The sequence below is a fragment of the Ursus arctos genome, unplaced genomic scaffold, assembly GCF_023065955.2.
Source record: "Ursus arctos isolate Adak ecotype North America unplaced genomic scaffold, UrsArc2.0 scaffold_8, whole genome shotgun sequence".
NCBI lineage: Eukaryota > Metazoa > Chordata > Mammalia > Carnivora > Ursidae > Ursus > Ursus arctos.
The window spans coordinates 47122943-47150233 of record NW_026623100.1 but is presented as its reverse complement, the minus strand read 5'-3'; the positions used below and the strand labels follow the sequence as shown (position 1 = coordinate 47150233).

The 27291-nt window shown below is 50.3% G+C and overlaps 1 protein-coding gene across 1 annotated transcript in view; it reads right to left on the bottom strand.

Annotated features, from left to right (window-relative positions):
• Positions 1-351: 351 nt before the first annotated feature.
• TCF7L1 (transcription factor 7 like 1) overlaps positions 352-27291 on the bottom strand; it is a 150343-nt gene continuing 123403 nt past the window's right edge. The window contains exons 4-12 of the mRNA XM_026481748.4: positions 19341-19424; positions 6971-7103; positions 5876-5978; positions 5547-5630; positions 4679-4822; positions 3799-3958; positions 3606-3713; positions 2794-2869; positions 352-1729 (exon numbers count right to left, since the gene is read on the bottom strand). Coding sequence (XP_026337533.2) covers positions 1296-1729; positions 2794-2869; positions 3606-3713; positions 3799-3958; positions 4679-4822; positions 5547-5630; positions 5876-5978; positions 6971-7103; positions 19341-19424 — 1326 coding nt within the window. The 3' untranslated portion in view covers positions 352-1295. The remainder of the gene's footprint in view (positions 1730-2793; positions 2870-3605; positions 3714-3798; positions 3959-4678; positions 4823-5546; positions 5631-5875; positions 5979-6970; positions 7104-19340; positions 19425-27291) is intronic.

Below are 27291 nucleotides of genomic sequence, written 5' to 3'. Positions count from 1 at the left end.
ACCCAATGAATCGTATACTTTACATGGATAAATTGCATGTTATGTGAATTACAGCTCACTAAAACTGTTACAGAAGAAATTGTGGTGCTAGGTACCCTGCAAAACCACTGAAGATGCCCTTTACACCTTGGCAATTATAAGAAGAGAAAGGAAAACACGGAATCCTCTCTTTGGGTCTCAGTTACCGCTACCGACTGGTCTCTGTACATTTGAAGCTGGCAGTTGGGTTGGATTTTTCTGTCAGGCATGTTTTTGTATTCTTCTCTCCAACCCCCTGCAAAAATCTAGCACAGGGCTTGCTATGAAGATGGGGACTTGACTCAACAAAAGGACTGAAATACTCAGAAAAGGTCTTGCAACTGCAATTTTATTTTCTTTTGTGAAAATAAACAACTGGAAGTTTAAATTGCTCCAAAAAACCCCATAAAAACAAGAAGAAATACACACAGAAGCATGTGAGGTGACAGGGGAAGGGAGGAGGGAGTTCAGACCTTTGGCAGATTGTGCTGGCACTGACCCAGGGGACAAGAGCCAGGCCTTGGGGCCAGGTCCCATCTGCCGCTCTGGGACTGTGAGGGGAGGTCTTGACTGGTGAGGGGGTGGCACAGAGACTTCTTCGCCGAGAAAGTGGCAGGCACCTTGAATCCCTTTCGCTGTGGGGAAGAACCATTTCAGAGGACCTCTCTGCCCACCCAAAGCTGGAGGTTGTTGCGTTAGGGCCCACTGAGGGACAGGGGATGCTGGTGGAGACAATCAGGCAAAGGTGGCTTCTCACGTGATGGCAGTCTTACACTGGGCAGAGGACGAAGATGAAGGCAGTTGAGCAAAGGAGAAAAACTTGGCGGGGTCAAAGGGAACGTCCAGGAACGGGATCTAGATGAAGTGGTAACAGGCCAGAAGTCCAGCCATGGCCGACACGCGGACCGGGAAGGGGAGGGGGGCTCGTGGGGCGCTGAGAAGAGGGAGCAGGGCAGAAAAGGAAAGAGGTAGAGAGGAAGGGGCCTTCTGCCCAGGTCCATCCACCACTGCACATACAGGAAGAATAACACACTACTTTTCAGTTCTCTTTCTTTTAAAGATTTTTTTTTTTGTTGTTTTGTTTTGTTTTTTAAAAAAAGCCTTAAGATCAGCTACTGGTTACATCTACAAAATGTAAAGTGCTGTTGTTACCAGTCACTTTACAGAACAGTCCAGAGTGGTCAAATATTGACCAATAAAGTTTCCTTTTCTTTTTTTCTTCTGAATCATTACTACTCGATGAGTCACTTGACAGCCTGCATAGGTCAGGGGGCAGCTCAGTGGGCAGACTTGGTGACCAAGGAAAGAGGCTGGGCCTGGAGGACTGGGAGGGCCTGGTGGGCATGGAGCGCGGCCGGGAAGGAGGGGGGAGAAGTCAGCAGAGCTGTGGGCAGGGACCCGAGGGGGAGCGGCCGGGAGAGGAGCGGGGGCTGGCTGCCCATCTGGCCAGAGGAGGTGGCTGTCGCCTTGGCGGACAGGAAGGCAGCAGAGTGTAAAGCCAGCTGGGCCCGGCTCTCCGGCTTGGTGGTGAGGGAGAGGGGCTGGGCTTGCTCCGAGTGGGTCGCCGCAGGGGCAGCCGGGGACGCCAAGGCTGCGGAGGGGGTGGCCGGGGAGTCCAGCATGCTGCCGTGGGAAGAGGCAGGGCTGTCACAGGACTTCTCAGGGGGCAGGTACTGAACACATGGCTTCTTGCTTTTGGAGGCCAGAGCGCCTACGGGGACAAAACACAAGACTGAGCAGCGAGTACTGAGGGTGAGGTGGGATACAAGAACGCCTACTGGGTGGGAAGCGGGGGTGCTTTCAAGATGAGGAAGCCACACTGAGGGACGCCCAGAGCATCGAGAAGGGCAGTGCCAAAACGCCAAAGACCTATTCGGTATCTGACAGGAGGGAAAATAACTCCGGCTGTCATATCCTCCCCTTCCCTGCCTAAATCTCAGCGCTTGGGGACACGGATCTCCATTCGATTTGCTGTGAAATCTCGGGCTGACGGTGCTGTCAGAGATGGCGTGGCCCCCGCTAGGCAGGGAGGTGCGCGGTGCACTTGGCACACACACGCTCTACTTCTGTGCACTCCCACGTAAACAAATACAAATCGTACCGATGACAGAGAGCGGGAGGGAGAGAGAAAAGAGATTAAAAGTACTTTAGCTGGTACCAGCAGTTCTACACTTGTCCGGAGTGAGCACGGGACGAGAGGTCACCATGCTGGGTGTGACTCCGGTGTGAAAAGACACAGTACATAATTCCGGCATCAAGTGGCCCCGAAACCAAGCAAAGTATTTCTTTGGGTGTTCAACCAACCAAACCTTGGAGGAACGCCTGCTTCTGCTGGATTCACGAATAGGTGGTATGTCCATCTCTAATAATGTGCCCCTTCCTGAAGGAATTCCAAAGGTAATTTCAGCCACCATTCATTTTTGCCCGGTACATTCATTTCAGAACCCTCAGATGAGACGTGACTCAACTGAACTGAAAAGCGCCTAGGTTTCGAAGTGGGAAAGTGCTGGCATTAAATCCTGCCTCCGCCACTGAACAAGCAGAGTGACTGGCAAGATCCACCCTCTCTGAGCCTCTTAATTTGTCATCTCTGAAAAGGGCGTAATAATAACACCCACCCGAGTATGCAAGAGGCTCCCATGAGGCAGAGGCCCTGAGAAGGGCAGCTGTGATGAAACCGCGCTGTCGCTGTACCCTACAGAGACCCCGGAACGATGCACGCCAGGTGCCCCGGTGACGGCGGTTGGAAGAGCCAGCACCCTCCCAAGGACTCACCCTCAGCCTCTTGGACTTGCTGCTGGGACTGTGTCTGTGACAGCTGCTTTTCTCTCTTCCTCTTCTTTTTCTTACCCTGAAAATTACGGCCAAAGAAAGGGTAACCAGGGGGCAGAATAACTGGTTTTTCAGGGGGACTCCCAGATACGAAGTGGCGGAGACAGGCTATGGCCCATACTGCTCTTGACCCTCCAGTCTGGGTGAGGGAGCTGGGGGTGGAGAGGAGCCGCTCGGGTCACGCACCCATAGAAGCCTCTGCGGAGGCAGAATGAGCCTTCCTGGAATGCGCCCTCCCTTCCCCACTCAATTCTTCCCTCCAACCCGGTGTCCTGGCCTTCCTGGAAGGCCTCGTCCCTTCAGTGCCCTCAGGCTTATTTTTCCATTTCCCTCTCTGGAACAGTGTGGTTCTGGATCTTTTCTGAGGGGACTCAGGCCCCACTGAAAATCTAAGACCACTCTAAAGCCCCTTACCGGAAATAAAAAGCAAATGAGAACAGACATACCAAAATCTGTCTAGTTTCAAAGAGTTATTAGAAAGGCCAGCTGAGGCTCCTACATGGCTCTCTGAGCCCGGGTTCAGAGCCCTTGGCTCGCAACACCCTCACCACCGGAGCTCAACACAGCTCGCACTGCGTCCAAGGGCTGAGTCCACTTCAAAGGAGAGGGGTCCTCAGGACACCAAAGCCATGTCCTTGTCGATCTCCCGACAATTAAAATGCCTGCCTTGTTTCTCGAGAAACACTCGTCCTCCCTGGCCTTACGCAGCCCCCGCCCGCTCCCCGCTGCGGCCCTCCGGCCCGACGGACACTTACGTAGTTGTCGCGGGCTGACCAGGTCGGGTAGAGCTGGGAGTGAAGCTGCCGCTCCTTCCGGGCCAGCTCATAGTACTTGGCCTGTTCTTCTCGGGACAGGTTGTGCCACTGCGGAGAGAGGGTCAGAGGTGACAGGGGGTGCAGAAAGCAGGGGACGCAGCCACGCGCAGCCCCGGACCAGAGCAGACCTTACCTTTCTCCCCAGGATTTGGTTAATGGCCGCGCTCTCCTTCAGGGTGCACTCGGCCACCACCTTGGCCCTCATCTCTTTCATATACAACATGAAGGCATTCAGAGGCTTCTTCACGTGGGGTTTCTTTTCTTCCTCCTTTTTCACCGTGACTGGTGATTTCCTGGGAAGTCACAAAGCTGCTGGTTAGCCTGTGCCGGTGGTCGCCCAGCCCGCGGTCCCTGCCTGCCACTGAGGCCAAGGGCCACCCGCTCTGGGGAGGGGGGACGGGCTGCTTGGGTGCCACCCTTTCAGCCCCCGGGCATCCTCCACAAGTGGGTCCCAGCCCTGGGATGACCTCAGGCCGGGTTCTTTGAAGGGCTAGGTCCCTGAGGAAGGAGAAGAGGGTGGTGGTGAGGGACGCTGGCCACCCATGAGAGGGAGGAAAAGGGGCAGGGCACTTTGGGCAGAAGCAAGAGGAGTGTCTCCTGCGCCAGGGGGCACCACTTGGGCTTTCCTGCTGGCTTTATGGCTCAGCGGACAAAGTCCGGGCCTTGGTGACAGTCTCCGCTAGGCCACCAGTGGCCACGTGACCTGGAGAAAATCCTCCCTTCAGGGCTCACATTTGCCTGCGTATGGAGGAGGGGGAAGGAAGCCAAAAGCGTTCTCAGGTTCTCTTTCAGCCTCTAAATCCTGACTGTCGAACCTTCCAGACTGCGAGCAAAGAAAGATGTCTCTCTCAGAGGATGGGAACACAAGAGTCAAGGGAACAATTCCTAAGAGAGGAGAGGATATGGCTGAGGGAGGCTGCTGGCTGCCTGCTAAATGCCACCAGGAGAGAAAAATAAATGGCACTGGCTGCTCAGAGACCGGCCGCCCCGCATCCAGGCCGCCTGATACTCACGCGCTCACGGCCGGGCTGAGGCTGGGGGGCGCTGGCTCCTGCTTGACGATGGGGGAGACGATGGCGGGGTGGGGAATCCCTGAGGCGGGCAGACCAGGATGGGCTGGAGCCACCATGTGAGGAGAGAACCGACTGGAAACCAGGCTGGGTACCAGGTGGGAAACAAGCGACAACAGAGGGGTTCAGGCTGAATGCTTGTCACCCAGCAGAGGACATGGTAGCTGCCTGCCCTTATGGCAGAGCTGGGTAAATACCTCTGCTATGGCAGCCTTTGAGGAATGGGAGCCCGTTCACAGACCCCGACAGAACCAGGTTTGGGGAACACCCAACAAACCTCCCCTTCCCCCACAAACGCACAGGGTTCCTGTATCTGATACTGGAAACAGGTAGGATGAAAAACACAACAGAAAGTGTAGCAGGCCAGAGGCCGGGGTGCACAATGGGGAAATAAGGGCATATGCTGTGGGCTGCACTTCCTCTGTCACCAGAGGTGCCCTTGTCAGGTAGATCTGGCCCCGAGACAGAAGCCCCCTTTACTGTTCCCCTTACAGGAAAAACGAATCTCCCAGTCTCTGGCTTCCACAAAGCCTGGTATGTTGGGGGACGTGGCAGGAGGCTAAGGGCTAGGGCTTTGAAATTCTTCCCCTAGAGAGATGGGAAAAGAGTAAGCCGAGTCCGGGTCTCCATTCCGACCATGGGGCACAAGGAGGCGCCTTAGCCAAGAGGCGTGGGGAGGAAAGGTGAGCCCGTGCCTCCTAGTTTAGGGCCAAGAGAAAGCTTTTTTAATGGTCAGAAATGGCAAGGACCCTCGTAGAGGACCATGCCCTGCAAGGCCACTTTGCACGCACAGCCCCAGTCCCAGACTCACCTGGACATTGAGGCGTTCATGGCGAGGGCAGGGTAGGGGTGCCGGAAACCACCAGGAGGGAGGGGGTACATGGGCTGTCCTTGCCTGTAAGGGCCAGGAGCAAGGGAATCTGGTCAGCATAGTGGTTACAGTGGGACTGTTGAGGACAGGGAAGGAGAAGGGGCTGGGAAGAAAGGATGATAAAGGGCAGGCAGGAGCAAATAAGAGTAAGAGCCCTGGGCTTTGGTGAGAGGACCCCACTGTAGGGGGTGGGGGTGTGGCCGCAGGTACAGGACGCAGAGCAGGACAGAAGGAAGGAAGGAGGCGAAGGAAGGCTGTGAGTTCCTTACTGTGGGACGAGCCAGCCGAGGGGATGGGGGAGTTGTCCGACAGCTCCAGGAGACAGTGGGTAATACGGAGACAGCTCAGATGGGTGAGGGGGCCGGGGGATTCCTGCTTCAAAGAGACATGTGTCAGTCTGTTCCCTGGCCCTACCACAACACCCGAAAATAACACCAAACCGGAGGTCTCTTGCCCCTGGTCCCAGGTGTGCTGGAGCTTGGAAGGCCTTTCTTTCAGGTGGCCCTGTCACTTCCCCAGCTCTGCTGGGGTCAAGGACATATTCGGGGAAGACAGGACTAACGCGGCTTCTCTCTGGCTGCATGGATCCCACCTCTGTCACCAGGAGTAATTCTAGCTGCTTATATAGGAGCCGTCCGAGAAAGGGACGGGAAATCCTGGACTGAGAGACCCAAGATATCCCCCAGAGTCATCTCCTAACTGCTCTTCCTCTAGAAAACCTGCCCCATTCATGGAGAAGTAAACTGGGATTTCTAGTCCGCATCTGTCCTCCTCCTTATCTGTAACTTACAGCAACTGTGATTTCTCTAAAGAAGGGCTCCAAAAACGCTTTGAGCCGTGACCTCTCTGAGAATCTGATGAGGCTCTGTCTCCTAGGGATGGACAGTTCCGGTGAACAAGTTAAAAAAATAAATAAAAGCCACTTCAGCCCTACTACTTTATAGGTATACTTAGAAGTCAGGCTAGACCGGTTACTTTACTTGAAAATGTTCAGTATAAGGCAAAGGTCTTGGTTAAGGGAGGCACAGCCCACAGCTGCGGTAGACTTCAAGGTCAACACAGATTTCCCTCCACTTCCAGCTCATTGCACCCCCAAAGCATTAAGAGATTCTCACTGTGGAGCATTGCCTCATATAATTTCGTTTTATCCTCACAATGCCTCTATGATGTGAAAGGGACACAGGAAACATAGGTGAAAAATCTAAAAAGGCTAACGTGAGTGGGCAAGGTTATGGGCTCTTGGGGGTTAGACACCGACCTGAACCCAGGGCTGCCTGATTCCAGGGCCATGATGTTCCCCGAGAAGACAAGCTTGCCCTACTGGAGCTCTGCACGGGGGCCAGCCTGAGCTCTGGATGACTCACCTGTCTTTGGATCGATCTCTGGGGAGAGGTGCGTGGGAGGGGAGCCAGGGGAGAAGTGGTCGTTGCTGTAGGTGATGAGGGGCGTCAACGGGTGCATGTGATGCGGGGGCTGAACAACAGGAACTTTATTAGACTGAAAGAGAGAAAGACGAGGTACAGTTGCCAAGGAGACGGAATCCAATCTGCTGTTCCGTACTTGTTCAACGCGTGCCAGGTATTTTCCACGCAACAGCCCACCCAGCCCTCAGACAGCCCCGGAGAGAAAGGAGCAGTCTACACAGCAGGGAAAGAACCAACAGAATTAGAGGAGGGATTACACCCACCCTCCAACATCCCCTCTTCGAAACAACATACATTCACCTCACGTACCCTGGGCGGTGCTCAGTGCTCCAAGCTACTGTGCTCTGTGTAATCTCAGTGAGGTTTAAAAGGTTCAACACACCCTTTCCAAATAAATTTCAGAGAAATAGTAGCTCACAAGTCCCAGTCTGAGACTGGGAACGGACCAGTGGAAATTGTCCTCGTCAGACCCCATGGAACCAGCTGTCATGTTCCGGCTTTACAGACACAGTCCAAGAGCACTTAAAACAGGTCTCTCTGTAGCACTTCAAACACTGCTAACCTAATTACCACACTTCCTTCAAAACACCAGCAACTGTAAGAAGTACCAGGATTTTATAGAACTATTAAGAAGGAAAAAACCCCTGGCATGCCATTGACGCATCCTGATTTCAGATATTAAAATGGGAAAAACCTGTGTGTCCTAGAATGGGTACACTGAATTAAATTGTTCTAATCTCATCTGACTTAACAATAAATAGTTTTATTATAAAAAGAACTATAATTTTTTTAAAAAGATTTTATTTATTTGAGAGAGAGGGAGAGCTAGTGCACAAGCAGGGGAAGGGGCAGAGGCAGAGGAGAAGCCTGGCTTAGCAGGGAGCCTGACTCGGGACTTGAGCCCCCAGGGACCCTGGGATCATGACCTGAGCCAAAGGCAGACGCTTAATTGACTAAGCCACCCAGGTACCCCAAAAGAGCTACAATTTATCAAGCACCCCACTATAAGCAGCACGAGGCAATACATCTACTCATTATAACTTAGCAGAGAAGTTATGATTATCCCCATTTGAGGGATGAGAAAACTGAGCTCAGGAAGATTAAGTGGCTTAGCCCAGGGCACAGAGCTAATAAATGGCAGAACTGGATTCATAGCAGCCCTTTACGGCTCTAACAAACCAGAGTGTTTTCTCTGGTAATACCCGCATCCCCAAAAGCCCAATCAAAGCCTATCTGTCAGAGAGAAAGAACTGGCATACATTTTTTTTTTTTTTGCATAAGAAGGTAAATGAGTTACAAATGGAGAAAAGATTTGCTCTAAAAAGAGATCTGCAAGATGGATAATGATTTGGAGGCAGCCCAAGGGCTAGAATTCTAAACCGCTTCTTCCCATTTGAATTCTTCATTTCATAGAGCCTGGGAGCCCTTTTTTCCTTTCTCACGGTGCGCATTTGGTGCTCATAATGCAAACTCTGGTCTGTACGTCTATGTATCCATGCTGACGGTATTCTTGCTCTATTTCCAGGAGACCAAGCAGAGACAAGAGGCAGGGTCCTGGAGCAAGGTCCCCAACCAGGAGTCCGGCTCCCAGACGGATGGGAGGCAGAGAAGTCAGACTGTTCATAACCATAACCACTAGATGGCGCTGGCACATGACCAGGTGCTTTGAGAACGGCGTGGAACAACTTCCTATCACCTCCCAACCACAGTGGGCTCCTTTGACATTGCCTACAAACTCTAAAATTATTTCCTTCTTATTTTTTCCTGTTTCCTTACTTGCTTTTGAAGATGTCTCCATGTATATGAACATATAGAGCAAATAAGTATAAAAATTATTTTAAGGTCAAATTTCTTGGAACCTAATGTATCTAAATGATGCATTTGGGTTTCCTGGAACAGCTTTGTTCAAGGGATGATTTTTAGTATCATAAAAGCAACAGAATTATTACTAAAGTGATACTAAATGATAAAATAATTACACAGAATGATTACAATTTTTTTTTAAAGATTTTACTTATTTGTGTGTGAGAGAGAGAGAGTGTGTGAGCAGGGAGAGGAGCAGAGAGAGGGAGAGGGAGAAGCTGACTCTGCCGAGTGCAGAGCCCAATGCGGGGCTCGATCTCGCGACCCTGAGATCATGACCTGAGCTGAAATCAAAAGTCAGATGCTTTAACCGACTGAGCCACCCAGGAGCCCCCAAAATAATGACAATTTTTAAAAAAATACATACAACTCTATGTTTAAAAAAAAAAAAAAAAGACTAGAAACACACCAAAACGTAAACAGTAGGTATGTTTGAGTGGTGGAACTATGGGTAATTTTGTTTTTCTTGCTTCTATTTCTGTATTTTCCAACTTTAATTATTGCCTATATTAAAAAGTATACTTATAGTGAATACAGAAGAAAGAAATACAAACTGTATTATGCAGCATTTAGAAAACACGATCAGGGGCGTCTGGGTGGCTCAGTCAGTGAAGCAACAGACTCTTGGTTTTGGCTCAGGTCATGACCTCCGGGTGGCGGGACTGAGCTGGGCTCCAGGCTCCGTGCTCCATGCAGTCTGCTTGAGAATCTTCCCCCCGCCCTCTCTGCTCTCGCCCGTGCTCATGCTCTCTCTCTCTCTAAAATAAATCAACAAAATCTTTAGAAAAAAGAGAGAGAAAAGAAAACATAATCACAGTAGCCTAACCCAGCCCCTATTCTCATTTTGATATCCCCATTCATTTCGACTTCTTGGAGACCCGGTTTTTCACTTACATCAATCTATATCATTTATAGCCATCTTTTATTAGATTAACATTTCCAGCTTTTTAAAAAAGAGTTTTTTCTTAAATTTACTTGAGAGAGAGCAAGAGAGAGAGCACAGAGGGAGAGGGAGAAGCAGAACCCTGCTGAGCAGAGAGACTGATGCAGGCCTTGATCCCAGGACCCTGGGATCATGACCTAAGCCGAACACAGATGCTTAACCAACTGAGCCACCCAGGCGCCCCCATTTTTCAGCTTTACTGAGGTGTAACTGACAAATAAAATTGTAATATATTTGAAGTGTGCAGTGTGATTCTTTAATATATATATCTATACCCATCTAAAAATACTTCACAGTATTATGAAATCCTGACTGCCCACGTGCTGTTATGTCTGGCTTATCAGAAGCTGGCACACAACCCTGAATTGGCCGTAAAGTACGAGGCAGGGAAATGTGAGTTATGTGAAAAAGTGTTAGCGTCCTCATGTAAATGCTCTGAGTCATTACTGGTTCTCATTAGGTGGCATCATTGTCTGGAAAATGGCCTGGGAGGTGGTGGGTTGACAGAAAGAGAAAGGAGGGTAAACTCTTCCTAAGTCAGCCTGGGAAGAGGCAGTCTCTGGGTAATAATCATTGAGAACTGCCCTCTGGAGCTGACCCAGGGAAGGCTCTCCCTGGAGGCTACGAATTCCAGTAAAAGTTCCGCTCTTTTCTCCCCTCAGCTGCCCAGAGGAGCAGGAGGCCTACAGCATACCCTCAGGCCAAGGGTAGGAATGTCGGGAACCGCTCTACACCCCTCGGTGGAAAACACCAGCACAGACGATGGGCACAGGCGAGGGCACGGGGTTCACTGAGCCCAGGAGCCGAGTCCAGATTTATCTGAAGAGCACCTCAGAGCCACCTCAGACCTGAATCCTTCTGCAGTCACGCAGACCCAACCCTTTTCCAGTTCAAGTGCTTCTCGAATGTTTTAGTCTGTCTTAGAGTTGGTCCAAGCCAAAGGTCTTTAAATTCCTTGCCCCCGAGGAAGCAATGCCTCGTCTCCCACCGTTCAGGACTTAAATTCAAGGTCCATGTAAAGCCAGCAGCTCACAGCTCCAACACAGCCAAAGAAGCCACCTCTCCACAAGGTCCCTCTCCTCCAGCTGCTTGTCTCAGGACCTTGCTGGAGGACTCCACAGAGCCTCCTGGTTCCTACTTTTCACACACTATTCTCTTTTCTTCCTGATCCTGATTTCAGAGATCAGAAGGATAAGGTTTTGTAGATCAGCAAAGATGAGACTCAGCTTTGTGGGACCACTCACGGAGCAGCCACAGATGCGCCAGCAGACTGCCCAGGGAAGACACTGAGAGCTCCTCTGCGTTGCCGACTGTATCTGATTTTATACATTTAAGAAATCTGTTCTATCTACATCCATCCGTCTGTTCACTGACGGAGGTGACCTTCTCTGTGGGGGCTGGAAGGGGACCTGTTTCCCCCAAGGCAGGGCTATCTGCTGAGAATATTCAACCGCCCAAGAAGGAGGATTTCCAAGGACTTGCTGGCTCCAGCTGCAATGTTGAGTGTGACTTGGGTTCTATCTGTGACAGATGATCAGTTAGGCCGGGGTGGAGTGGGGGAGTCTCCCTATTTTCTTGGTCATAGAACTTAATCAATAAAAAGTACCAGTTCTGCCGTGTTTTATTTGTTGGCTGGTTGGTTTGTGCTCTGAAGTAGTACTATTTTCAATCTAAGGATACTGCAGGAATCTTTTGAAACTACTTGTACATTTCCTTGTGGGTTATTTTAGTTAAAACTCAGTAATGTGTACACGCACGTAGCTGGGCTCAGGTGAACTGCAGAATGCTGAAAACCAACAAGCAGGTAAAGTCCCTGCCATTGATCTGCTCACATTCCTTACAGTAAAGATGAACTTCTTCCCACTGAGTTCAGATTAAGACATAAGCGGCAGTGTTTCCACCTCCCAACTCCAACCTCAACAGAACATCTGTGTCTGCACAGCTAGAGAACTTTCTCTGCATGTGTCCCATTGCAGGTCCTAGGAGATCCTTCCTACCCCTATACATCAGCATGTCACCAAAGTATTTCCGCCACCTAATGAGAGCTCATCAAGTGTTGGAAGAGAGATACTTTGTTCTCTGAGGTCTTCTCTTTGTTTTCCTCATTGGCCACAGTCTCTGGACTCCACTATTTTCTGGACACCTGTCTCTAAATTACCTCCACGTTTTTCTTAAAATTAGTAAAATACTCCAGAAGGAGATGGCCGGTTGGTAGTACAGAAAATAAGATTGGAAGATTTATATATAATAGAACCAGGGCCATACAGGAACCTAATTCAAGTTGGTGGGGGAAAAAAACCTTACTTCTCTCTCTGTTTGTATGTACACACACACACACACACACACACACACACACACACACACACCCCTTCCTAACAAATACTACTCGAAAGGCAAAACATATGCTCTTTGCCACTCTCATTGTATCTTACTAAGGAAAGGAAGTCTGAATGTATGTTTCCTATACAGAATTTTCCTCTACTGAGAGAAATGGAAATCCACACTTGTATTAATCAGAAAAATGTTTGTGGAGACTGTCTACACAGCAGGCACTGAGTTAGGCAGCCAAAGGGTTGGAGGCCAACCGAGCAGAGATGTAAAGAATCTTGGGCCTCTGTTCACATGGATGAACTGCTGAACTAACTGGTCCTACAGAAAACACTAATCACAACAATAAAAGCAACCAGATAAATTCCTTTCTTGTTTCACCATGGTGGCGGGGGCGGGGGCAGCAACAAGTACTTATGTTGTACCTACTATATGCCAGCCACTGCTCCGGGTCTTGTGAACGCACTAGAGACTCATCTATTTAAACACAAATACCGATTCTCATGGTACCTATGTTCTAATTGGAGAGATGGACAATAAGCAGAATTAAAAATAACGTATTAGATATTGAGAAATACTAAGGAGAAATACTAAGTCAGGGGCAAAGGGAGTGGGGGTTGTGACACAGGTTGAACAGGGAAAGCCTTGAGGAGAAAACAACTTTTGAATAAATCCCTGAAGGAAGTGGGGGGCAGGGCCGGCAGGCAGGTGGGGGAAGAGCATTTTGGCAGAAGGAACACCAGCGTGGTGGCTGTGAGATGGGCGATATGCTTGGCATGTCTGAGGAGCCAGCAGGAGGCCAGTGGACTGGAGCAGAGAGAAGAAAATGAGGACAGGAGGGTCTCTATTACCGTATGAACTGCCTTCTGAGCTTCTCATCAGTGGCAAGCCACAGAAGATAAAGACAAAGCCAGGCAATGGGTGAGAGAGAATGTTTAGGGAACTGGAAAGTGTTTCAGGTCCCTCTAAGCAGTGCCATATTTTTGAGGTCCTTGCAAACAAGCCTGCGCATGAAATTCTTGGGATAAATCTTTCCTTATCAAAACTCTCTCTGTCCCAGTGTTTGCTGGCACCGCAAATGGCAAAAAAAACCACTGATGTTACCTTGACTTTCGTTTCTTTGACACTGGCCCTTTTTTTCCTGCATAAATGCTTATAGGAAAAAAACGCTTGAAACCCTCCCAATTCAAATCATTGCTGGGATGTGCACAGGGCTATGTCAATTTTCAGCGCCTTCCTAGAATTCGGGCGAGCTCTTCCAATCTATAAATTCGAGCGTTTGTTTTGAAAGCCCAGTTTCACTTCTTCCATTTATTGCCTTTTATCATTTTCGTCGGCTTGGTCTTCGTCAGGAGCACCATGTGTCCGCTGGTGTTTTAGTTCTCCTCTACCCGTCGCTGTCTTTTCCATGAGGGTCATCAATGCGTGGACTGGCCCTGCCACCATGTCCCTTCTGCTCTACAGTGAGATTCATGAGCGGGAAGATGGGAGGAAGAATTCCCCAAAGCTAAATTCTCAGTAGCAGAAACTCACAAGGCGATGGAGGCAGGTAATCATGAAAGTTTGCTGAAAACAGGACACTTACGTGGCGTCAGAGCGTCTCCCCACAGAGAGCGCTTTTAGCTACAAGTGGAGAAAGAGCAACTTCGCAGTGGAAACACGGGGCAGACGCCGCCTTAACTGAGTGATTGACGCTGACGTCCCCGCGACGGGGACGAATGGACACCGTAGGCCTGCCCCCCAACGTGAGGCACTAGGAAGGACACGGCAGAAGTGTTCTGGCCAAAAACACCCGACCGGAGTCCAACGACGAGGAAACAAATACACCCAAATGGAGGGACGGTCTACAAAACAGCTGCTCTGTATGTCTCATAAAACATCAAGGTCGGGAAAGACAATGGCTGAGGAACTCTTCTGCTACAGCAAAGGAGACAAGGGACAAGGCAAAGGAGACAAGGGACAAAGACAAGTAAATGCCACGTGCGATCCCGGATTGAGCTCCGGCCGGGGAGAAGCACACGGCCGTGATGGACACTATTAGGACCATTCGCCAAAATGTGAATATATACTGTGGGTTAGAGAGGAATATGAAATGTTCATGTTTTTATTTTGATAACTGTACTGTGGTCATTGTAAGATAATGTCTTCGTTCTGAGGAAATACATCCAGAGTATTCAGGGGTACAGGGGTACAATGTCTCCAACGTACTCTCAAATTGGTTTAAAAAAAACCCCATACATCTATGTAGATGTCTATACACACATATATGTACAGAGAGAGAGAGAGAGAGAGAGAGAGAAAGAGAGGGGGCAAAGCATAGGGCAAAATTTCTGAATCTGGATAAAGAGCATATGGGAGCTCCCTGTATTACTCTAGTAATTTTTCCGCAAGTTTAAAATTATGTGTGAGTAAAAAGTTAATCCCGTGTAATAAGAATTGAAATCAGTATTGGAGGCAGACCAGAGCAGCAGTGGGCTATGTGGTGAGTTTTGAAGTGTTTCGGGTCCACAGCCGGTGTACTATTGAGAAGATGGAGAAACTATGTGCAGTTTTAAAAGGGAAACCTCAAGAAATGTTTTAAATTGAGAACTGCCATGCTCAGCAAAGCCAGACTTCTCAGCTCAAAGGCAGAGAGCAGCAAGGTGGCCCTTCTTCAGACGGAGGGCTTCCAGGCACTGGCTTGGCAATGAGACATTGGATGTGAGGCTCACCAAGTTGAGAGTGGTGTGATGTTTAACGGCAAAACGGGGTGTCTACTATCGAAAGGAAGCATCTGGGTCATCTTCTAGAAAGCACGTTGCAGGTGCGCGCACAAACACGCAGCCACAGAAGAGAATGAAGTGCTGTATCACGCCGCATGTGCAGGCTGTGGGATTCCAGGGCCTTTTCTGTGCCCTCTGGCATCTGCCCAAGTGTTCCACAGCACAAGCCTCACCTTCATGGTTTCAAAAAAGACTTGGTTAAAAAGTCCCGTGTGAGAAGAGGGAACGGAGCAAGAGGGAGACAGGGATTTACGAGGGTGTCATCTTTCCCTGATGAGTTATTCTTCCGTTCGTTCAGAGGTTCCCGAGCACCTCCTCTGAGCTAGGCATTCTAACTGGTGCAGGCTAAACGTGCACGGAGCAGATGTGACTCCTCTCTTCGAGTTGGTTATCTTCTAGAAGTGCAGAGGCTTGTTTTGTGTGGCTGGGCACGCTGCTCCAGGGAGAGAGGCGGGAAGGACAGGGGCCAGGCTCATGGGGGCCACAGCGAGCGGTCTGGATAGCAGTCTACACTCCAGGAGATTACAGTGATCAGATATTACAAGTCGTTACATATAAAATATCACAGCTATTCCGTTTTTAGAGCTTGTTTTTAAAGCATAAAATCCAAGCAGTAATAACACTTAGCTCCATCCCCACCCTGGCCCAGTTACGGCTTGTTTATACACATTTCCTTGACAGGCAGCTTTGACATGACTCACTAAGTCTCTGCCAAGTATGCGGGCTGTGTCCTTCATTTGCCCTTCTCCCAGCGCAAACCTCATCTTAAAATATTTTGCTTATGATTCTAAATGAAACCTCCTCATAGAGTGTTTTCGATTTTCTAATAAAAACGCCAGTGTCCACACCTCTGCCACTACCTCCGGAAACCTCCAAGTCCTGCTTACACCTCCAGCTTTGGAGAAGCTGGACCTAGTAAAGTGGGATCGCCTCGAGCTCCTTCTTCCCGTGGGCCTCTGGGTTACAACGAGGGCAATGATTCTCCACTCTGGCTACCCCTTAGGATCTCCCGGGGAGCTTAAAGAACTAAGATCCCAACGCCATCCCCAGACCTATTAAACCGTCTCCTTGGCAGTGTGGACGTGAGATTCTATAGGCTCAGGACCCATTACCTTTGCGATCTGCCCACTTGAGCCGGCCCCTGGTGCGGGCCCCCCTCACCTCTCGGTCTGCTCATTAAACAACATTTTAATCGCTCTTCCCTTGTCTTAAAAAGAGCAGCAGTGGTGGTGGCGGCCACAGCAGTGAGCTGACGGTCATTGAGGGCTTACCTCGCGCCGGGCACAATTCTACAATCATCACAATGCACTGGCTCATTTGCACACAATTCTTGAGGTCAGGCCCTCTTCCGGTTCCCATTTTATAGACAAGGAAACCAAAGCAATGTGGGATGAAGTACTTTGGCTAACACTGCACCAATAGGAAGAGGCAGGGCTAGGATTCGAACCCACGGTGTTAACAGCCTCCAACACACAGACGGTGCTCCCTGAGTGTGTCAGGCTTTGCTCCTACACACATGTATCTCGGAATCGGAATGAGATGCTCCAACTTGAAAACTGAGAATGGGGGTCTTCTCCCAATCTGTAACATTGCAAGTCAACGTCAAGGTGTCCCCCCATACATGTTTCTTAAGCATCTGAAGCCTGTTTCTTTTCTTTTTCTTTTCTTTTCTTTTTTTTTTTTTGAAGATTTTATTTATTTGAGAGAGGGCAAAAGAGCATGAACGGGGGTGAGGGGCAGAGGGAGAGGGAGAAGCAGACTACCAGCTGAGCAGGGAGCCCAATGCGGGGCTCGATCCCAGGACCCTGGAATCATGACCTGAGCTGAAGGCAGACGTGTAACCAACTGAGCCACCCAGGCGCCCCTCTGCATTTTTTTTTTTTTTTTAAGATTTTAAGTAATCTCTATACCCAACATGGGGCTCGAACTCACAACTCCAATATCACGAGTCACACGCTCCACTGACTGAACCATCCAGGTGCCCCTCTGTTTTTCTGTATTAGAATACACAGTGTGATAATATATAATTTACTAGAAAACGAGCCACTCTATTATCTACTAATGTGTCCACTGTTCAAGCTTCTCCACTCCGACAGAGTAAGGAGTCCCACTCCACCACCACGCTGAATTAGCGTCTGCCATGGATGAACGTGTGCTTGGCTGTGGGTGCTACGTGCATGGACCCTTGTTGAGAGTTTAGGGATTTCATATTATCTTTAAGTCACTCACACGGGAGATAACAAGTGAGAATAGGTACCTTCATTTATTTAAGGTGAAGAGTCTAGAAAGAGATCGGAAGCTTAGAGAGGGCAAAGAACTGTTAGTGTGTCTGAGTATAGGCTCCTGGAGGAGTGAGAGGAGGAATCCAGGAAGCAGAGGGCTGGAAACACTGCCCGATGCCACCTGCGTTGAGAAAAAACGCTGCCGAGCTGAGCCAGGCTGCAGGGGGATCGGCGGAACAAAGGATGATGGGACGGAGGTGGGAGACCAGCTCTTGTGGGAGAAGCTGGTGGTGAACCCCGCAAGGCAAATAAGATAATGCTCGCAGGAGGAGGAGGGCTGGACACAGGGGTTTGGTTTTATTTTTCAGAGATGGATGGCTCTGGGCAACAGAAAGGACGGGAAGCTCAACGAGTACCCGTGCTAGTTTGAAAGGGAACGCACTTCCTCTAAAGTGGATGGAGATTTTAGACAATATGCAGGAGACAGAAGGTAGAGGGAGGGGAGAAGGGAGGGCCCTGCGTCTCGGGGTCCGCCGGAGTGGGCTGGGGATGCCTAAGGATGGGTGGGGGGTGAGCGAAAACTTGAAACTCGAAACAGCTGTGCCATGACGGGACAGGCCAGGTTTGTGGAAGGTTGGATGCAGGATGCCATGTCCTCCACCGCGACTGACCACTAGAGGGCATCGGGAGCCTGCGCTCCGCCATCCCAAGTGGGACTCTGCGGGACCAGAGACACCACCCTGTCCTATTCCTGGGGCTGCTCAGGCCTTGGTGAGCAGCCGGGGAGCTTCTCAGGGGCAGCCTGCTCCGGACAGCTGGCTGCTCAATGGTCTCCTAGGGATGGCTGGAAACAGCTCTCCCCACTTGTCTCGCCCGTGGATGGCAGGGCCAATCACCTGAGAACTACACACGACGTACTTTATAAACTTCCAAGGGCTCTGCCTCTGTAAGCTGTTCTCACGATTACTGCAAATCATATGGGCTCACTGAGGCTTTATTTACCTTCTACGTATATCTTTTTCCTCCTCAACTAGACTCTAAGCTTTTAATGAAAAAGGGCTGTCAGGGTATCTTAAAATGTCTTGCATGAGATGAAATAATGTGTCTGGGATTTACTTTAAAACAACCCAGTGTAGTAGGAGGGGGAGTATGGATAAAGGGAACAGGTGAAATTTTCCATAACAATGTTTTTTTGATTTATTTTTTTAAAAGATTTTATTTATTTATTTGAGAGAGAGAGCAAGGGAGCGCAAGCAGGGGGGAACGACAGTGGGAGAGGGAGAAGCAGACTCCCCACTGAGCAGGGAGTCTGACACAGGGCTCGATCCCAGGACCCCGGGATCATGACCTGAGCCGAAGACAGAGGCTTAACTGACTGAGCCACCCAGGCGCCACATAACAACATTTTAAACAACACCAGCTTTTCCCGGGTCTCCTTGTCTGTAAAGTGCGTAGGTCATGCCAGTGGGTTTCCTTCTAGGTACATTCTCTACGATTCTGAGGCTCACGTACAGTACGTAAGACCAGTGTGTGGGGCTTAAGGCTAGGGTTGCCCAAGCTCCTAAGAAAAGTCCTGGAATGCAACGTCCCAGGACCATCTCTTCTGGATGTCAGTTCCCTACAAGCCCTGAGGAGGCGAGACATGCTTGGACCCCATCGCTCCGCCTCCCAGGACCATCCAGATCTTCCTTTGGGGCCTGAGCTGCCGCGGGGCATGGCACAAAGGCCTTAGCTGCCCTGCTGGGGTTTTTGTTTGCACGTGTTTTAATTAATTCCTTCCTATCACATCTTGTACAAAAGAGCCTCTTCAGCTGTCGTTGCCTGCAGCTATGAGAAGTGGCAAGGCAGAAGGAGCTCCAGCAGAGCAAAAGGACACCACCGCCGCCCAGGTGGAGGGGGCAGAGGGATTCTGCAGGCGGCGGGAAGGACGAGGGCTGCCAGGCAGGGTCGGGGCCGGCCTTTCTAATCACACAACATCCCAGCTGGTATGTGTGCGTGTGCTGAGGGAGAGGTGTGGAAGAGCACACAGGTAACACTGCTAGCCCCTGACTGCTCAGCCTTTCACCTGAGGCACGTACGCCCGAAGCGACGCCGCCAGACTCCACCAGCTTCGGGAAGGCGGAGGCCACGCCAGGGCATGGGCTGAGGTGAGTGAGAGTATCCCCCGGCACTTGAAGGGGAGAGAGACTTACCAAGTGTGCTGGGGACGGTGACCTGGTGTCCTTGACTGTGGCGCTGGAGGGGACATCGAGGAGGGGCCATTTCATCTGCAGGTACTGCACAGGGGACAGCAAACACAAGGCAGCTGGTGAGATGAGGTCTCGCGAGCACCCCAAGCAAGCAGAGGAGGAGCTCTGAGTTAGGCTACTGTTGGTTCACTACACCTGCACGAGCTCCTTCCCGGTCAGCGTCCAAACGATCATCCCCAGGGAGAGCATCTGCTTCCAGTCACCACTGCCACCACCAGCTCCCTCCGCCATGTTGTGGGGGACACGCACAACAGCACAACCAACCAAAGTGCCCAAAGAATAGATCACTGAGGGTCAAGTTCTGCCTGTTCTAGTCATGGGACAAGCAGGGCTCACCAAGGGACCAAGGGCTCCCAGATGGTCATCTTGCCCCATTCATTCCCATCGCTTACAGCATCACACACAATACTCCCTCAGACACGGCCTCCAGGAGTATCTGGGGAATGAGTGAATAAAAACCATCTGCCTGACACTCGAAGGGTCATGGGTAATATCCATCCATACTCAACAATGCTGACTTAACTTCTAGAGTTTCTTGACCCTGAAAAGATTATCCAGTATCTTACCCTGTACTACTGCAGAAAATCCAAATCCAACAGTAATCCCCCCCCCCCCAACCTCTTTCTTTAAACAAAAAGCCTCTCTTCAAACCTGGGATGGCAGTCTTTGGCAAGGGCCTGGAAGAGGATGAGCACGGAGGAAAGGAGGGGACCTGGCTGAGCCCGCCTGGGGTCCGGAGTCAAATGCTCATGGGTTCAGGGTCTCACTCTGCCAGTGTAGGCTGTGCAACCCTGGACAAGTGTCTTAACAACTCTGAGCCTTGGTTTCTTCATCTTTAAGGCAAGGCTAGGTCCATAATTTTACTGGCTGTTAGAAGGATTAGGGACAATATCAAGTACGGAACACAACGCTTCCCACGTGGGAGACATTTGATAAACGGCAGCTATCATTTCCATAAGCAAACCATTAGTCTTCGCCAGGGGCAAAAGCACACATGTTGTCTTAGTGTCAACACTGATACGCTGCTTCTGGGCAACGGACCAGCTATGCAGCCTCTTCACAGAATTCTTGAGGTTACTTTGAAAGTTACACCTCCAATAAGAAATGCTGGCTCCAGGAAGACTTTTATAGAGAGACAGAGGTAAGTCTCTGAGTTATCCCTTGCTCTGGTTATTCAAGTCCAGGGAAAAAGAAATCATGATTTGGCCTTGAGCTAGGGGCCCAGGATTGGATAAGTAGGATGGGCGGTACCCCTTCGCTCTTCATCACCCACAAACATGGACTGAGAGGGCAGGGTCTGGGCTTTCAAAACAAGGTCCACAGGCAAGGATAATAACCCTAGGGCACATCTACAAAGGGCCAGTGGGTTGCACAGACAGCAGGTGGGATACGCCAAGCAGGCCTGGTTGTGGGAGGCTTGGGAAGTGGGAACAAAAGGGGGGAGTTGAGAGGCCCTACAAATACGGACAATCTCCACTCCAGGCCCTCTGGTACCTGCCTCTTCCTCCCTCCCCGCTGCCATATTGAGTGCCATTCTGTCCCTGCGTTCTGCTGACCCTTCCCACCCCCACCCATCTCTTTCCCTACCCAGAGCCTACACTTTCTAGATGAACTAACTGGAATTTCAGTGCCTTTGGCAAATTAAAAGGACTAGACAAATACTGGAACCATTAGTTAAAACTCATTTCCTCCATGAATAACACCCGTGCCATGCGGGTTCCAAAGCATTTTCTTTCTTTCTTTCTTTCTTTCTTTCTTTCTTTCTTTCTTTCTTTCTTTCTCTTTCTTTTTTTTTTAAAGATTTTATTTATTTATTTGAGAGAGAGAGCACACACACGAGCACAAGTGGGGGAAGTAGTGGGAAGCAGAGGAAGAGGGCGAAGCAGACTCCCTGCTGAGCAGGAAGCCTGACTCGGGGCTCCATCCCAGGACCCTGAGATCATGACCTGAGCCCAAGGCAGATACTTAACCGACTGAGCCACCCGGGTGCTCCCCAAAGCATTTTCACACATGTAAACCGGTTTCATCTTCCCAACAACCCTGCTGTTACAAGTAGGGGTGACTGTCCCAAATTCTCAGAGGCACTCATGGAAGTAAACACAGGGTGAGCGACTAGCCCAACTTTATGAGGGGAGCTGCAGCTGAGGTCCCTCGACTTCAAACCCCACACTGTTCACTGCCACCCGAGTCAGAACACTTTCCGTAGCATCACCTTCTTGAAACCGCACCCCTACCCCAGCCTTTTCTGTGCTCAGACGGGTTTTCCTCTCTCCATTCTGCCTCGCACACCTCAAAGCTGCATGAATACAGACACATCAGTGTCCTCCCGCAGGGATGTTTCCCTAGCGGTAACAACCTGAGCATTTCTGCCGATTCTCTGAAGGTGACCTACGGTCACAAGTATCACGTGCTGAAGAGGTGTCCCAAATCCACCCCAACGTGAAACACAGTAGAAGGGTTCCTGACACCCACCACCTCTCCCAGCATCTGGGTTCCTAGCTGGAGTCCTAAAGGCACCCGCTGAACTCTCCTCATTCTTGCTGGCTTACCAGGGAGGTTCTCCGATCACATAGGAATCCGTCTGAATCCTGGTTTGGGAGACAACACTGTCAGCTGACCTCTTGGGCTGTGAGGCAGGGCAGGCTCGTAGGAGCCGACCCAGGGTTTGTCACCCCTGGCACTGCCGGCACTTGGGGCCGGACGCGGTGGGAGCCGTCCCGTGCCCTGCAGAGTGGAGTAGCTCCCCCGGCCTCTCCCAGCTAAACGCCAGCAGCCCCCAGTCTCCTGCCCGTTTGCGATCACCAAAACCGTCTCCCGACTGCCGAGCGTCTCCCGGCGTGGCAGACTGTCGCTCAGGGAGCATCCCTGCGCTAGGGCTGAGGAGCGGTACCTCGTCCACTCGAGCTGCCTGGGCGTCTGCCTCCGTACCGGGCTCTCCAGGTACACACGTGCACAGACACGTGCACGCTCAGCAGCAGACACTACTGGTTTCGGCTGTCCCTCACGCGCTCCGTGTCCTCCTACCCACTGCCTGGAATTCCAGTGGGTGGAAGAGACCGCACGGTCCCCTCTGCTCTGCAGGGTTCCCTCTCCCTTCATGACTTTAACTGAGACCTGGACGCTTCGAAGTGGATGAAGATCTTTGGCTTTATCTACCACCGAAGCCTGGCCCCATAGACAGTGGTCAGACAGGTGGGGAGAGCGGTTCTGGGCACAGCTGACATCTGGCCCAGGACCCTTCCTGTCCTAGCCAATCTGGGGGGTGTGGGTGTGCATGTGCGTGAGTAAGGATTCATTCTGGGGATGGGGAAATGGAGGATTGTCCCTAGCCCCTTTCTACTTTTCCTGCCTTTTTAAGATTTTGAAACAAGTGATGAAAGGGGGTGGGGGTAGGGGAAGACCTATAAAAAGACATTGGAGCCCACTGTAGCTTAGCTATCAAATGCCTTTGAATTGCAATTCTGAAGAAAGGAGCATTCAAAGGGGACAGCTGAGCTTCCCAGAACCATCACTCGGGGCAGCAGGAGCCAGCAGCACCCCTATAATCCTCTCCCACCTCAGCACCAGAAACGTGGAGGTGAGGCTAGTCAGGCCTAACCCAATGTTTAGTAGCAATAAAACTCTCTTTGGCTGCACTTCTCATCGGAAGCCAGCCCCACAAATCACTCTGGGGCCAATCAGTTATTGGTGAGAGCTTGTCCTTAGGGATTAAGAGAGGTGTGGCTGAGCCTAGATTCTCTGCATGGTAACGGCACCTGGGCAAATTAAAAATGCTGGTTTCTCCAAGCCTAGTCTAGGTTCCATCTGGCTGGCCACAACTGGCTCCTGACCAGTGTGTCACGCTCAGGCCGCAGCACAGTGAAGACAGCCCGGCTAACTCCCTGCCGGGGATGCTCTTCGGAGTTTAAAACACGGAACCTGGGTGGTGGCATCAAGGCAACGAATGGATGGCCAAGCCACAGCAATGGCGGCCACTCATGGGATGCTGTTGTGGGATAAGTAGTCTCTTCTGATACCAAATACAGAGAGAAAAAACCAGACAGGTTTTTTGGTGGGTAGTACCACTCTCGAGTTACATATGCTGCTTAATATGCTACCGTATGTCGTAACTCTCTGAGACAGGGCAGAGACGCAGTTTCCCACTCTTACTGAACCTGGAAACTCTTTCGTGGATTGGGGTCCCACAGAACCCTCTTGGGGAAACGGTGCTGTTGTGGTTCACAGTTAAGCAGACTGAGGCTGTGGTTTAGAACCCGTCTTTACCTTATTAAGGAAGGATGGTTCTGTTCCTGGTTTTGAATCGTTTTCACTAGAACAGTTGTTGAATTCTCTCCCATCTACCAAGATGGTCATGTGGTTTCTCTTACTTGCCTCAGTTGTGATATGGATACACGGGGATAGATTTTTCTTACACGAAAGCACCCTTGTCTTCCCCAGGTAAACCCTATTTGGTCATGGAGGCTTGTTCGTTCTTGCACTGTATGGTGGAATGCTAACCACGAACGTCTTAAGATTTTTACTTCTACATGCCTAAGTAAGAGTGAGCAAACGTTTTCTTTTTTTGTGCTATCTTTATCAAGCGTTGCTATCAGTGTTATTTTGGCTTTATGATTTATAAAGGGGGCTGCACCTCTTTTACTTTATGCTCTGGATCCCTTTCTGCTTCTTGGCCCCTTCTCAGTGCCCTCCTTGGGGTGAATACTTGGCCAGGTGGGCTATTTCCATTCGACTCGGGCCCAGGGAAGGGTCCCTCTGGAGGGTGCTCGCACTGGACAGCCAGAACCCGCTTTCCCGCAGGGAGGCGGACGATCGGTCCTACAGGATCCCTGCTCAGCTTGAAGACTGTGCAGCAGATTAATTGCAGCTGTGCCCTGGAATTTCCCCAACATACAAATCTTCATGATGTAAAACAGCTGGGAGGAAATCCCAGCATGCCCTGGACAGAGGCAGAACTGCCAATGAGCTACGGAGATTAACCCTCCACCTCCCAGAAGGCAGCGACGCCCCCCCCCCCCATCTGCCCAGTTCCAAGCTTGCTGTGGTGCGGACAGGACTCTACAGGACTCTGGGTAACGCCCACATTCTCCCCATTCACACGTTCTCACAGAAAACCCTTTAGGCAGGGCTCAGGCAAGAGAGGAAGCGAAGCTTCATGTTACAGAATCAGCAGCAGCGCTCCCAGAAGGCGTGCGCTACAGTGGGAAGCAAGGAAACCAGTCATCTCTAAAGGCTTCCCAGGTGAGAACAGCCCACCCCACAGAATTCCGTCCACTTCTCGGTGATGGCGCCAGGCCCGTGGCAGAAAGAAGGGCCTTCCCTCTAGCTCTCCCCTCTCACGGCTTCTGCGCTTCCCGGAAAGCTCCCAGGTTAGACGACCAGTCTTTCCTGCCTCTCTGGTCCCCAGGGATAAACAGACACTCTGGGACCCCAGAGCCAGCCCCCCCCCGCCAAGAGACAAGAGGGCTTTCCCAGACCTCCCTCTTAGGAAACTGTACGGTGTGTGCGGCCACCCAGGAAAACAGGCTAGAAAGCCAAGCCCACAGCAGACACACCACACAGCGCAAGGACATTGTGTAAAACGGATTATTTTAACATGAAACATCGTATTATAATGAAAAAATGTAAACCAGTGATCAGTTTCTCTCTACTCCCCATTCTGCCACAGTTGGGGGATGTAATCATTCCTCATCAGGACTACTGCAATGGCTCCCCAAATTCTGTAAGAGGTTAGCTTCTAAAAACTAACTCATCAGGGGGTGCCTGGCTGGCTCAGTCAGTAGAGCACGTGATCCTTCATCTTAGGGTCGTGAGGCTGAGTCCCACTTTGGGCATGGAGCCTACCTAAACAAACAAAACACCAAAACAAAACCCAACTAACTCATCGGATCTCTTCTTTGCTTAAAATCCGTTCCTGGTTGGCTGCTGGGGTCAAGGGATAAAGCCCCCAAATTCCCCAGCAATCTGGGGCCAACCCATCCTCTTCCAACTTCAACCCTCCTAGCTTCCCATCCCCCCTGACACTAAATGCTCTAGAGTTCCTACTAAACTCTCTGCCACTTGCTCGGCTGCTCCCTAGCTTGGGGGATCCTTTACTCACAGGGAACTCAAACCCCTTCTTCAAAACCCTGTCCCAAGGTCACCTTCCCAGCTCCCCACAAAGAGCCAGTCACTCTCACCTCCGTGCCTCAGCTGTGCTTGGTGTTTCCATGGCACTCATCATATTGTGTTGTTGTTATCCATTTGCAAATTCTGTCTATCCTTCGGACTCTAAGCTCCTCAAGGGTCACGTCCACATCCCCAGTTCCTTGCCCAGAAGCCAGCATTCATGATGCGTCCAGATCTTGTCACATCTCAAGCTTAAGCACTTCGCGACCTCCTACACCCCAGGTCCCACGTCTGCAACACTGGGTCGTCCAGTCTCTTTCTGAATCCTTTAGATATGTGGAAGGCACATAACGGAGCTCCTTTCACTCTTGAGTGATTGGTTCTCACGTTAATTGGCCTACTATTGCCAAGAGTTTGGAAACGCAGCTTGGAGGCTGTGACACCCAACCCTGCCAGGTCCTGGGGGCCTGTTTAAGATCCTCTATCTTCTGTCGAAATGGACACAAGCTGATCTAACTTTGAAAGTCTACCAACATTGAGCAATGGGCTCATTAGTGGGGAGACAGAAACGTTCTCCAACTAAGAACAAATGTTTCATTTCAGGAAATCACTGAAGATAAAGTGAAAGTATTTAGAACTGGTTTCCAAACATGATGGATTAGACAAAGTTCCAAGATCAGAAGTATAAAAAGCAAAGTTTACACTCTTATCCCTTATTTTCTTTTCTAACGATGAGTAGTTTCTACATTTGCTTAGTTTTGTGGTTGGCACTAAATCCCGAACACAGTCTCCCTCTTTGTTTCACTCACGTAGAAGGTGGAGTTCCTTCTTAAAGGTTTTGCTAATAGGCGAGTTGTTACAAATAAATCCAAAATATCTTAATACAAGCTACTTTTTCATGTAATAACACACACATAATTTTCCTTGGAAAAGTTATTTAGAACCACACTTCTGCAGTGTTTTAAACCAACAAAATGACTTTTTTCTCTGAAGCACCTGTCGCAGTGTTTAGGTCAGCAGTATTTTTGGAGGCCCTCCTGTGCACTGGCAGCGGGAGGGGCTCTGTAAGTATTTCATGACTGATGAGTAAACTCAAAAATAAGAGTGGGTTGATTAGGTTTCAGTTTTCCCATAAACACCTATTCCCTGCCCATTCCCTCAAATAATTCCCTTCTTTCCTGGATGGCCTTAAACTATTCTCTTCCTCTTCCAACTCAGAGAATCTGGCAATTCCACATGCCAGACTTGACCAAAGTTCGGTTTAGAAAAATTGGCTCCCCTCAGAGGCCCATTTCCAGTGGTAGAAGGATACAGTGTGGGAAGCAAGAGACCAGGGTTCCAAGCTCGTTCTAACCCCTCTGGATTCGATCAGGTCACCTTTATTTAAGACTTATTTATTTGAGAGAGAGAAAGAGAGAGAGAGAGAGAGTGTGGGGGAGGGGGCAGAGGGAGACAATCCTCGAGCAGACTCCCTAGAGCCCGACCCAAGGCTCGATCCCACGACCATGAGCCAAAACCAAGAGTCGGACGCCCAACTGACTGAGCCACCCGGGTGCCCCTTGATCATTTCACCTTTAAAATGGGAGTATTTTACTTCAGTGGCCTGAAGGCAGGGACCTGGACCAGAAGGCCTCCCATGGAAGAAAAAAATGAAATGTCTGTCTAAACCACACTGGGTTCCTGGGAGCGGAGACTGCGTGGTGGTACTCAGTAAACAGACACAGGAGTCCTCGCTGGTCCCTGCTCACAAGCGGTGGGCCTGAGGAGGCTACCTCACCTTTCAGACCTC